General features: G+C 42.6%; 1 protein-coding gene across 1 annotated transcript in view; it reads left to right on the plus strand.

Annotated features, from left to right (window-relative positions):
• SLC26A8 (solute carrier family 26 member 8) overlaps positions 1-14,144 on the plus strand; it is a 181,841-nt gene that overhangs the window by 108,097 nt on the left and 59,600 nt on the right. Inside the window, exon 11 of the mRNA XM_030221729.1 lies at positions 5,408-5,503. Within this exon, the coding sequence (XP_030077589.1) occupies positions 5,408-5,503 (96 nt within the window). The remainder of the gene's footprint in view (positions 1-5,407; positions 5,504-14,144) is intronic.

The raw sequence follows: 14,144 nt of genomic DNA on the forward strand, positions 1-14,144 counted from the left end.
CTAAATTTAATAAAAGGTATTGTGATTATTTTAAATTTAATAAAAGGTATTAATTGTGATTATTTTATTTTTACTTCTTTTTTTTCTGTGTGTTGTCAGACAATTATGGATGTAAACCCCGCCCCTGGCCTCACCCCGTAACCCCGCCCCCTTTAGCCTCCCCAAACAGTTGGGCCACCGACCGCCTATGCCTATGAGGATAGGCTAAAGAGGCTAGATCTCTTCAGCTTGGAGAAGAGATGGCTGAGAGGAGATATGACAGAGGTCTATAAATGACTGGAGTGGAACAGGTAGACATGAATTGTTTGTTTACTCTTTTCAAAATTTCAAGGACTAGGGGGCACACAATGAAGCTACTAAGTTGTAAATTTGGCACACAATGAAGCTACTAAGTTGTACATTTAAAACAAAGCAGAGAAAATATTTCTTTTCTCACCGTGTAATTAAACTGTGGAATTCATTGCCAGAGAATGTGGTAAAGACAATTAGCCTAGTAGGTTTAAAAGGAATTTGGATGATTTCCTACAAGAAAAGTACATAAGCCATTACTATGATGGACTTGGGAAAACCCACTGCTTATTTCTAGTATAAGCGGCATAAAATCTGTTTTAATCTTTTGGGATCTGCCACGTACTTGTGACCTGGATTGGCCACTTTTGGAGACGGAATGCTGGTCTTGATGGACGTTTGGTCTGTCTCAGTATAGGAATACTTATGTTCTTAATGAATCTGCCATTCTACTGGAAATCAATGTAGCCTTTGAGCCAAAATTACAGGAACCCCCCCCTAAATTTCTGGTGGTTTTCTATGTTGTCAATAGTGCACACTCTTTTAAATGACTGTGACCTTTGGCAGAATTAGTACTTTCTTTTGACAAATTAATATGACTTTTTGTTTAAATAGTGTGCCCTTTTTGTGCAAAAAGTCTCACTATTTTGGCAAAAGGGTGCACTCAGGCAAAAGGGTGTGCACTCTTAAAGACATTGCCCTTGAAATGAAAATAAAAAAACCAAAAATCCTGTAAATGACACAGGTAATTAAACAAAATGAAAATTTTGAGGCTGCACACCCCTATAACTTATCCAAAATAAATTAATCAAGCCAGAAGTACCTAGAGAGCATGGGGCTTGTTGATAGCCCATCAGGGAGTTAAAACACTAGCAGGAAGAGAACAGATATTACAGATATGAACTAGGAGTGGAGGAGTAGCCTAGCGGTTAATGCAGCGGACTTTGGTCCTGGGGAACTGGGATCGATTCCTACTGCAGCTCCTTGTGACTCTGGGTAAAGTCACTTAACCCTCCATCGCCCCAGGTAAATCGCTTTGGATGTGGTTGCAAAAACTGTAGGTTATGTGATTGCCATGGCTGGGAGCAAAAGCACTCTGTGATCGCTCCCGGGACTTCCCCGCTGAACTTAAACTAATCTGCTTGTTATCCGACAACTCTAACCTGAATATAACTAACTTTCGCAAATCTCTAAAAACCTATCTCTTCAACAAGGCCTACCACGAGAATCCATAACTTAACTATAACACTTCACCACCCCACCCTGACTCTAAACAACATCTTTCTTTAAAGGTTGGCCTAGTTCTTCTCTGTCATCCTTGATCTCTTTGTAATACCAATTGTATCTTTTACCCTGTAATGGCGATGCCATAACAGATCTATGTAAGCCACATTGAGCCTGCAAATAGGTGGGAAAATGTGGGATACAAGTGCAATAAATAAATAAATGTCATACTGGGAGTTGACAATACTGAAGGGAGACCAAAACGGATTGAGAGAGCACTTTGTATGGCCTCAAAACAGCTGCGTAGGGAGCAGGAGAAGCTCCGAACAGTGGAGACTAAGATGGTGGATTCACGCAGCACCTTGAGCTCTCCAGGGAACAGCATGTGGACAGCTGAGTTAGTGGCAGAGGTAAAAACCGCGGTGGAGGAAGCGCTAGATTCTAAATTACAAACTTTGCTGGATAGGACCGAAGAGGCTCACGAATGCCTGGATAGTATATGTTTAGAACTTGATGCAGGTCTGAACAGGGCTTTGACGCTGGAGGAACAGACGCAAAGTTTGGTTGGAGAACCAAGTCATTTGCAGAAAAAAGTGGTGGATTTGGAGAGCAAGCTGGACGATTTGGAAAATTGTTCACATCACAATAATCTGAGATTAGTAGGATTACCTGAGTCAGTTGGTGTATCAGACCTCGTGGGATTTCTAGAAACATGGCTACCGTCAGCGCTACAGCTTGGAGACAAGATGCCTCATTTTCGGATCTAACGAGCTTATAGGTTGGGGCCCTTGAATTCTTCGAGCGATAAGCCACGAGTGGTGATACTAAAGATTTTGAATTATACACATAAACAAATGATCCTACGGGTCATTCGAGGAGGCATAACATTAACAAAATGTCAAGGTGCTGTGCTTTCAAGATTATTCACTTCAAGTCCAGCAGCAGAGGAAAGCTTATGGATCGGCTTGTTCCGCCTTGTTTAAGATGAACATTCGATTTGCCTTACTTTACCCAGCAAAACTTAGGGTCACCCATGGAGGTAAAACTTCTCTATTTACCACACCGGGAGAGGCTCTGGCTTTTGTGGAGTCTTTACCTTGGGTTTCCTCCTCACCGGATGCAGCTCCCGGAGACACCTGAAGTGCCACAAGTCTGGAGTTACTTACTTTGGACAATCTACTCATGGATGGCGACTTCCTTAGAGAGAATTTGATTGATTTTGACATATGGGTAATATTGGAAGCTCTCCCTGTTCATATTTGTAATTGCTGTAACTTACCCTAACCCCCCCCCCCCCATTTCCCCCCTTTCCTCCCCTTTTTTCTCTTTTTATCTTCTTTCACCATTTGCGGACCATCATCATGGCGGGCAGGAGGTAGACTTGTAACCCTGATATCTAATCTAAGACAGATTTGAATGTGTCGGGGAGGTGAGATGGCATTTACAACATAATGAGGCTAAGGCGCTGCATTTTCATGCCCACCTTGAGTATGCTCACCGACACAGGAAGATGCTGCTTGCTCATTACTGCCTTATCTAGGAAGGAACTCGCTGTTCATGGGAGGCAGCATCAAGAGACATGTGTAATGCTACACAGGTTGGACATATGCCCTCAATATTTTGGATGTGGTGTATTATCAATTTAAGTAGCTTGATCTTGGTTAAAGACTTGCTAACAAAGAGAGTCAGCTACAGTTTTACATTAGGCATGTGTTTGTTACTGATGCTTTTGTGTTTTTAGTATGTTCCTTCCCTTCCTTTCTTTGCTATCTTGAATTCTGCCCTCCCCTCTTTCCTTTTCCTTCATCTTTCATGGATAAGCCGTTCACATTACTCCTCCCCTATCTATTTGCTATATTATCTTATTTTACAAAGGTTAATTGGGCTATCGGGTGACGCTATGGATATCGGGATGCAGATATATTTTGTTTATATGGTTCACACAGATTGGTCTGCATTTGCTTCGGCAGAATGTATATTGTTACCTCAGTACATATTGCATGACTTTATAGATGACTAATGGTTAATTGCCAGGATGGTTGGAGACACAGCCTAAGCTTATGAAGGGGGGGATTCCACAGGGGCCAGATTGGAGAGGATGGGGGAGCTAGTTGTGTGGGTGAATACTTACAGATATGAACTAATCCTCCAAATGATGATAAAATAATTTTTTCACAAAATATATTTTCTCTCTGAAAAGATGTGTAGTGATATAGCACTATACCTCCATAGGAAAGCATTTCAGGGTAGTCACTTTTTAGGTCAGCTAATGTTAAAATGCTGCTTTAGAGTCTGTGCATGTCATGGCTCTGCTGTGCCTCACGCCCGACTCACCTCTGGGATGGGGTGCTGCACTCTTCTCGGGCCTTGAGCATCCCCAATGTTCTGGGATGCCATTTGGCCTAGAGTTCCACCTTCTGTGTGGCACCAGTGGGGGTTAGTCTTCCTAGGGCTGGTGACGTGAAATCCTGGGAATGCCTTCCCATGATGTCGGAGGTTGTGCCCTCGATAAGGTCTTCTTGGACACTGCTACAGTGCCTTTGCAACAGGTCTGCAGGAGCTGTGCCTCATCTTTCCTTGCCTCGTGTGTCTCCAGTTTCTTGCCTTTTCTGCCTGCTCCTACCTTGCCTTGCCTTGTCAAGTTCCAGCCTTGCTGTGTCTCCAGGTTCCAGCCTTGCCTTGTCTCCAAGCTCCAGCTTTGTCTGCTTCAGCCTTGCCTTCCAACTCCAGCCCTTCTGTGTCTCCAGTTCCAGTCCTGTCTTGTCTCCTGCTCCAGTCCTTTCTTGTCTTGCTTGGTCTTGTCTGAATCCAGTTCTTGCTTTGTCCTGCCTTGCCTTATCTGTCTTGTTCTGCCTACCCTTGCCTGCCTTGTCTCCAGTTCAAGCCTTGCCTACTTTGTCTCCAATTCATGTCCTGCCTGCCTTGTCTTCTGCCAAGTCTTGCCTAGTGCTTTGCCTTTGGGCTTCTAACAGCAAGCACTGAGGGGCCCATGCAAAAAGCCTCATAGTATGACCCTCACTCTACCATGAAATTACCAAAACATAAATAAATAAAAATACAGCTGCATACTATAATCAATGAGCATGCAAATTATTGTGATTGGCTCAGGCACTGACAGAAAGGGTGACATTGAAATAAAAAAAACAAAAACTGCCAGCACCCTGATCCAGCTTTCTGAAGGGCCCCTATCCCTGGTAGTCTAGCATCCTCCCTTCCTCCCCCTAACTAACCAGATGCTAACTGCCCCCCCTGACCCCCCACATGGTAGTCTACTGAGCCCTCACACCCCCCGATCTGAGCCTCCCATCCCCAACACCAGTTCATATCAACAGGATCTTAAGCCAGTAGGCACTGGCTAAGCAAAACCTAACCTTCCTCGCTGCATAAAAGAAAAGGATGCAAGAGAAGAGAATACATGGAGTAATTCTTCAAATAATCCAAGTTCCTTACCTCTTGTCCCCCCATTTTCCCTATTGGGATTTTCTTGGAGTTGAGATGTGGTTCTATTAATGTTGATTCACTTCAAGGAGAAGTCATGTGATCCATTGCTCTGTCATTTGAAATACTGATGAGCTCACGCTGCATAGTGCCCTTAAAGGGCAAAGCTCACAGAACTCTTTTACTTTTCTGTCTCCATCTGCTGGTCGGCAGATACAACTTCCACAGGTTCTGGACCAGTCTAATGGGACCAAAGGAAAGAAAATTAGCAGATAAGGTCTAATTTCTCCTTTATTGTACAAAAAATTTCAGAAAACTGTCTTACCCATCTTAAAGCCAAACAATTCCATTTTGTCAAACAATTGCTTACATTTGGAAATAAAGGCCTTTGCTTTACATTCTTTTAGTTCAAGAAATCACTAAAATATTAAACCTTCTCTTCTTTCTTGATCTGCAGGCTGTGCTGTCGGCCATTGTCTTTGTCAACATCCAGCCATTATTAGAAAGTTTTAGAGGTATTCCAGACCTGTGGAGACAAGATAAGTATGATTTTGTAAGTTTGGAATTTAATGGCACTTTGTACAGACTACAAACTCTATGTCTTAGTGTGGGGAGAGGGAGGGAAATACTACTGAATAGCAATGTAGAAATAATGGATAAAGGAAGGATGTCCATATTCATATTCTATCCTGTGTATTACAAACATGTTATATGATCAGGATGTCATGTTATGTTGTTATTAGTGTGTGTGTGTGTATATATATATATATATATATATAGAGAGAGAGAGAGAGAGAGAGAGAGATAGATATATAGATATATATACAGTAAACCACACCAGAACTAATTGAAATCTCCTAATTTGATTACTTTAACCACATTCCCATTATTGCACATTATATCTTGCCCTGCTCTCATTTATTTTATGAATTATCCATTTATCTTCTTCTAGTTTTACCTGTTTTTCTTATGAAAAATCTGAACTTCTTATTCCATTAATGTGATTGCCATTGCAACACAATGTAAGCCACATTGAGCCTGCAAGTGGGTGGGAAAATGTGGGATACAAATGCAGTAGATAGATAGATAGATAGATAGATAGATAGATAGATAGATAGATAGATAGATAGATATATCTGGACATCTGCCCCAGCAATCTAATAAGGCCCACCCCCAAACACTTTATAACAGATCTCACATCGCACCTCAATTACATGCTACAACATGGACTTTTCCCCAAGGACAAAGGAAACATACTACTCACACCGATACCCAAAGACTTAAAGAAAAAATTAAACGACACAACCAACTATCGACCAGTAGCATCCATCCCCCTGATTGTCAAACTAATCGAAAGTATGGTAACCAAGCAACTTACCAACTACTTAAACAAATTCACAATACTACATGAATCACAGTCAGGATTTAGATCCAACCATAGCACTGAAACAGTGCTAACCACTCTCATAACCAAATTTAAACAATTAATTGCAACTGGAAACAATGTGCTGCTCCTACAATTTGACATGTCCAGCGCGTTCGACATGGTCAGCCACCAAATACTCTCGAACATCCTAGACTACTTCGGGATTGGAGGAAACGTACTAAGATGGTTTCAAGGCTTCCTAACAGCAAGAACTTATCAAGTGATTTCAAAGTCAAAAACGTCAACACCATGGAAACCCGAATGTGGAGTACCACAAGGATCACCGCTCTCACCAACCCTCTTTAACTTAATGATGACACCTTTAGCCAAATCGCTATCCAACCAAGGACTCAACCCATACATCTATGCAGACGATGTCACAATATACTTCCCGTTCAAACACGATCTAACCAAAATTACAAATGAAATCAAACACAGCCTCCAAATAATGAATTCATGGGCAGACGCATTCCAACTAAAACAAAATGCAGAAAAGACACAATGTCTCATCCTATCTTCACACTATAACTCAAATAAACACAATACCATAAACACTCCAGAATACACTCTTCCGGTCTCTGACAGTCTGAAAATTCTGGGAGTCACAATTGACCAAAATCTCACACTAGAAGACCATGCGAAAAATACAGCAAAGAAATGTGGAAACTTAAAAGGATCAAACCGTACTTCAGAAGGGAAATATTCCGCAGCCTGATACAATCAATGGCGCTAAGCCACCTAGACTATTGCAATGCCATCTATGCTGGATGCAAAGAACAAATCATTAAGAAGCTTCAAACCACTCAAAACACAGCAGCCAGACTCATATTTGGGAAAACGAAATACGAAAGCACCAAACCCCTAAGAGAAAAACTACATTGGCTTCCATTAAAAGAATGAATTGCGTTCAAAGTCTGCACCCTGGTCCACAAAATTATACATGGGGAAGCCCCGACTTACAGGTCAGACCTTATAGACCTACCTACTAGGAACGCAAAAAGATCAGCACGCACATTCCTCAACCTCCACTACCCCAACTGTAAAGGACTAAAATACAAGTTCACATACGCAACCAGCTTCTCCTACATTTGTACGCAAATATGGAATGCAGTACCGAAGGCCATAAAAACAATGCAAGATCTAGCTACCTTCCGAAGGCTACTGAAAACTGATCTGTTCAAGAAGGCATACCATAAACAACCATCCTAACTACTAAACAATAAGACTGATCACGAATGAGACAGAACCGATCTCTCACCACATGACTGATTAACCTCATTACTATTAATGAACAAACACTACTACTTCTACCCTAATGTCGAAAATGATTTCTTTATAAATGACGACCCAACATATGTTACAATCCAATCTATTACTCAGGAACTTATATTCTTTTACCATGTATATACGCACTTGAATGCAATATCATTTGTAATTCTGATAACCGGAAATGGCAATCGCCACTACGGCAAATGTAAGCCACATTGACCCTGCAAAGTGGTGGGAAAATGTGGGATACAAATGCTACAAATAAATAAATAAATAAATATAGATAGATAGAGTTATTTAATTATCTACTTTTTTTCTATGCAATCAGAACGCCTTGTCAGTTCTATATTTGTTATATTATGAGCCATATTGAACTTGAATCCTGTTCGAGATAATGCCATAAATAAATAAAATAAATGAGGGTGTGTAACCCTAACCCCTGCTGAGATCTCTCACTATACTTTAATCCTGATCTCACAGCTTTCCCAACACACCTTAATCCTGACTTGCAGCGTTCTCTAATATTTCATATATTCTCTTACTGAGCCATTACTCAACGCTACCAATGCAGCTCAGTCCTGACCTACATCAGTTCTTCCTGCCTGGCACTAACTGTTTCAACAGCTCTGTGTTGATAATATGGCAACACTGGAAAACATTTTACAGGGAGGGATGGAGAGGAAAGATAGCAATGTATTGAAGTAAGAGATCTTTCAGGTGAGAAAATTGTCAACTGGTCAAAAAAGAGGGAGGCTGTCTACCCTGTTCCCCCCCCCCCCCCCCCAAAAAAAAAAAAAGATTGCTATCAGCACACACTAATCCTTACCATTTTATCTCAGAAGTGACGTGACGTGACGTGACTTGCAGTTCCATATTCTGCACCTCTAAGTTTAGCCTCTCTTAGGAGACACTTGAAGGGCAATTCTATAACTGGGTGCATGTAGTTACGCATGTGTTGCACACGTAAGTACACAGAAAAGTGCCACTTATGCATGTATGTGCATTACATGCTGTTCCTTGAGCACACAATTTCAAGGGTTCATACATGTGGGCAGAGCATGGAAGGGGTGTGGGCATGTCTCCAACATATGCACACATCTTATAGAATACTATACCCCGACATCCAGTGGCAGGCAGCACAGTTAGCTGCCACCCCTGACCCCAGATATTCAATGCCGGGCCATTTCCATTGACCAACATTGAATATCCAGGGTTTTTGGCCAGCTCTAACTTAACCAGCTACAGTATATTCAGCGCTGGCCAGTTAAGTTAATAGCGAGCAAAGATAAGACTGCTATTTATGGGTTCTGATTTGCCCGCTAAACTTAGCCGGTCAGAGCTTGAATATTTGCAGATAGCTGGCTAAGTTGCACAACATAGTCAGCTAGCCACCAAGCGCTAATATTTAGCGGAGATAACCAGCTATCTAGTGCTGAATATTAGCAGTTAGCTGGCTAAGCGCTATTTAATTGACCAGGAGCCGTTCCTTGCCAGTTCAATAGTACTGAATATTGGGCCCTATAAGTTATATACTTTGCAAGGCACAATTAAGTGTGCCCATTTATGCCTGCCATTGACCTGATGTAAATGGTTGCACCTAAATGTAGGTGCGTCAATTCAGGTTTATACTAGTATTCCATAAATGTCATCTTGGAATACAGATGCCATTATAGAATTGGGGGCCGATATTCAGACCACAGGAAGAAGCCCGTTTCTAATGACTAGCATTGAAGATCCAGTTTATATTTAGTTGGTTTAAAGTTAACCGGTTAAGTTGATATTTGGATAGCCAGTTAACTTTAAACAGGCTAAAGATATACCAACTATGTAAACAGCCCGATGTGACTGCTTACAATAGCCAGATATGAATTGAATATTCATGGATAGCTGGTTATATTGTGCCATGTAGCCAGTTATCTCCTAGGTGCTAACTGGGAATATTCAGGAGGGATAGCCGGTTAAGTGCCATTTAACCGGCCAGGTACCAATCCTGGACAGTTAAATAGTTTTGAATATTGGGTTTGTTGGTACTTAGTGCACAGCATTGGTGTGCCTAACCGGAGGCACCAAGTTAAGAATTTCCCCCTTAGACTGCTAAATATCCTAGATCCTGTTGTGATTTTGTGATACAGACAAATGTCCACATGAGACTACTTTGTAGCCATCAACTTTTCACTTGTGGCATAAACAACCACTGAGAACTTCAGTTTAACTATTATGAAAGATCCTTAATTAATCCACTATGTTCTATTAACTCTTCCTGCACTTCAGGACTCTGCCACAAGGCAAGTCTCACCTTGAATTCCTTTCACTCAGATTTGGAAACTTGAAAAAATTTGTGCAGCAAAATATTTGGCATCTTGGGTGAATGAAATTAGTTGCATACTTGTTCAAAAAAGAAAGGTTAATGTTCAAAGAGAAATATATGGTGTAAAGAGTATGTAGGACAGGCCCCAAAGGAACCCTGGGATAGGCCCGAATACCCCCGTTATAGGCAGGCATTCCCCAGGAAAAAACTAGAAATAAAGAACTACAACTCCCAGCATGCCCTAAGGGAGCCTGGGGATAAGAGAAATGAGGTGCATTCCCAGGAGTCTCCAGAGGAGGGCCGCAGGGGAAGGAGTAAGGCTGATTCTCCAACCTGGTGGAAGAGGTGGTGGAACAGGTGGGTGGAGAAAGAAGAGACACCAAAGAGCTTTAATGAAAGAAAGGGTGAGCAGCTGGGAGAAGGGCGGGGCGAGGAGAATATGGATTGGGCTCCTGAGGAGAGAGAGGCAGAGGGTGAGCCTTGCCCTATGGAGTTGACTGAATCGGAGAACACACTGGAAGAGCCGATGGACTTTTCAGCTCTGGCTCAGCGAAAGCCAAGGAAGTAGCGGGGCCAAGCCGGGTCAAGCGGGAGGAGGTCAGGTAGGAGTATGACTGACCAAGAGGGTGGGACCCTAGGATTTGAGCCCGCGCAAAGCCATTACTGTGTGTTTTTGAAAGCCTGGCTAAACTGAGCTGTGTTTTGAAAACTTGGCTAGAACTGAACTGTGTTTTGAAAGCCGGGCTAAACTGAGCTGTGTTTTGCAGCTTGGCTAAAATTGAACTGTGTTTTTGAAAGCCTAGCTGGACTGAGCTATGTTTTTGAGGCTTGGCTAATATTGAACTGTGTTTTGAAAGCCTGGCTAAACTGAGCTGTGTTTTGAAGCTTGGCTAAAATTGAACTGTGTTTTTGAAAGCCTAGCTGGACTGAGCTATGTTTTTGAGGCTTGGCTAATATTGAACTGTGTTTTGAAAGCCTGGCTAAACTGAGCTGTGGTTTGAAAACTTGGCTAGAACTGAACTGTGTTTTGAAAGCCTGGCTAAACTGAGCTGTGGTTTGAAAACTTGGCTAGAACTGAACTGTGTTTGGAAAGCCTGGCTAAATGGAGCAAAAGGGGTAAAGCCTGGCTAAAAGTGAACTGTGTTTTGGAAAGCCCCGCTACACTGAACAGGGTATTTCTTTTTTCTTTTTTTTATTTTATTTTATTGGCTGCTACTCTCCCCCAGGTGGGAGGGAGAGGCAGCAGCTGTGGAACCCTAGACTGGGAAACTAACCGGATTGAGAAAGGTGAATGATAACTGTGCTTTGTTTTGTGTTTTGGTGCCACAACTGAGGGAAGGAGGGAAGCCTCTCCTAGGCAATAAAAAAGCTTCATTGTTCTGAGGGAAAAAGGAGCAGTACTGGAAGGTGTTCTTCAGGTTGTGGAGAGCTGCAACCGCTGAGGGAAGAGGATACACTTTACAATGGATAACTGTTGCAGTTTTCTGGATCACTCTCTTAGCCACAGCTATCCAGAGATATTCTGTGGAACTACTTGTATGCTACTGAATGTCTTTATATACCTTCTTAGCACAAGCTGGATAGTGCCTGGGTGGTGTGTAGGCAGAGCATGGGTGGTCCTAGAATTTACATGGTTGATGGCAATATTCAGACCACTAATAAGATAACTCTCCAGATAAAACAAGGACAGAAAAATTGCTGTTCTAACTTTATCTGGTTAGCTGTTCATATAGCGGCTTGAATACTGTCACTACAAAAGTCTTTATTTATTTATTTTGCCGTATTTGTATCCCACATTTTCCCACCCATTTGCAGGCTCAATATGGCTTACAATATGTTGTAATATGCCTGCAGGTATCACCTATATTTGGTTTTAGTAGGTATTTTGTGGTTTCTGGGGCACTCACACATTCCACTCACACTTTCCACCACATTAGAGTGGGATATGGGCCTGGGTCCCCTTTTCTACAGTCCACTGAACCAACCACTAGGCTACTCCAGGGATCTGCTTACTGCTGTAAGAGGAATGGCCATTATATCTGCAGCTGTCATACAGTCTGGTATGTACTGTCACTTTTACCTCTTAAGGGGGTAGAAGGGGTCAGTGACCACTGGGGGAATAAGGGGAGGTCATGCCTTTATCACTTCAGTGGTCATCTGGTCAGTTTGGGTACCTTTTTGGCACTTAGTCATTATTGAAACCGGTCTAGCTAAAAATGTTCTATTTTTTGCTCTAGACATTTTTACAATGTTCCATTATTGCAGAAAAATGTCCAAATTATAAGCCTGCCCTAGTCCCATCCAAAACACGTCTCCGCCCCCTTGAGATTTAGACAAACTGCATAGAAAAACATCTTAAGAATCAGTTTTGAAAATAGCAATATAGATGTTTTTGCAAAAGAAAAACAAAAAAAAGGTTCATCTGCTGCTTTGTGCCATTTCTTTGGCCGTTGTTCTGTTTCGAAAATGAGCCTCTCTGTGTTATAGCAAAGTATTGCTAACAGTAAACTTGCTATTTAATATGTCTTCCCTTTCCCCTTAAGTTGTACAGCACCCTCACTCACAGCATATGATAATAAAGTGACATACAATACTGGAGTTGCCAGATCTTCATCTTTCTTTTGCCATTTGTGAGACACAAACCATAGAAGTCTATCCGGCATTGACCTTAGCTCCTCAGTGCCAGTGCCCACATAGTTAACTAGGCAGATAGGAGGACTACATTAAAAAAAGTCCTATCTTTGCCCAGTTAGCTATCTGGGCACCAGCACTGAATCTGCCAGTGCCTGGATAACTTTCAGGTTGCAGCCTCTAGTCCTGTGCACTTCCCTCCCACCTAATTCCCCTCCTACCCACCCCCACAAAGAACATCATGGCTATCCTCTCTTCCCCCTGAAAGAGCATCAGGGTATCCCACTGCCATTGATCCCCCATCCTTCCTCTCCCCCCAAAGGATCATCAGGGCATCCCCCGACTCTGATTCCCCTCTTTCCCTTTCCCCCCAAAAGAGAATCGGGCCTCTCAATAGTGATACTCCCACCCCATGTAGGCCCTCCTGGGCCTACCTTTATGATGCCTGGTTGTTTAGTGGAGAAACGGCAGTAGCAAAGCACACTCACTCCTGCCCATCGCAGCTCCCACTTCAAAATGGCTGCCATGATCTCTAGTGGCAGCCTCATGGCACTACTGAAGTACCACAAGACTGCTGGTAGAGGTCAAAGCAGCCATTTTGAAGTGGGAGCCACGATGGACAGGAATGAGTAGGTATTGCTCCTGCACTTTTTCCGCTAGACTACCATGCATCAGATAGTTAGGCCTGAGGGATGGGGAGTAGGGATGGGGAGTAGGGAGGGGGGATCAGAGGCAGGGGGATGCCTTGGTGCTCTTTCCAAACGGAATGGGGAAGGAGAGGGATCAGAGGCAGGAGGATGTCCTGATGCTCATTCGGGGGAAGGGGGGTTGGAAATGGCCAGATACACTTATGTGGATCCTGGCTGATAGCCAGGATCCGCATAAGTTCCAGTGGCGATGACGTGTCTGGTGACTGGTCTTACCTGGATAGTCAATCCCAGCGCCCAGACATAACCTGGCATTGAATATCTAGGCTTAATTCATTCCATGGCTGTAAGTGATTTAAAAACTGCTGACCGCCACAGGCTGAATATTTCCCCCCCCCAAAGTGGAATATTCTATATCATTTTTTCTTTTGTGTATTACATACATCATTCAAAAATATACAAAAACACATAAAATAATGGTTCTTTCAAAACAGAAGGCTCATATCTTTAGTGCTAGACCTTTAAAAAGGGAAGCATCATGATATCATCATTGTCATCTGTTAACCTGTATCATTTTTCATATAAAATCCCAAAACTTCTAAAAACAGGAATGAACATATCTGGCTCAGTGCTCTCAGTCCTGAAGGAGCATATAAATTCACAGAAAATTAGTTTTTGTTTTACCTCCTTCCTACTACCAATACTGTCATGCCTCAACCTGGCCAGTGGTTTCATCCCCAGTTTGGGCTTCCTCGGGAGGTCACCCATAAAAAGAGCAAAGTTCAGGTGGGAAACAGTGCCCTAGCAACTCTTCTAAGAGTGTTTGGGCTGTCTCACTGTGCCTGTTTCCATCTGCCACTGTTGCACAGGATCTCCTCAGTCTAATATTTTCTGTGGAGTCAGTCAGATCTGT

Source organism: Microcaecilia unicolor, chromosome 12, assembly GCF_901765095.1.
Source record: "Microcaecilia unicolor chromosome 12, aMicUni1.1, whole genome shotgun sequence".
In the NCBI taxonomy this organism is placed as follows: Eukaryota; Metazoa; Chordata; class Amphibia; order Gymnophiona; family Siphonopidae; genus Microcaecilia; species Microcaecilia unicolor.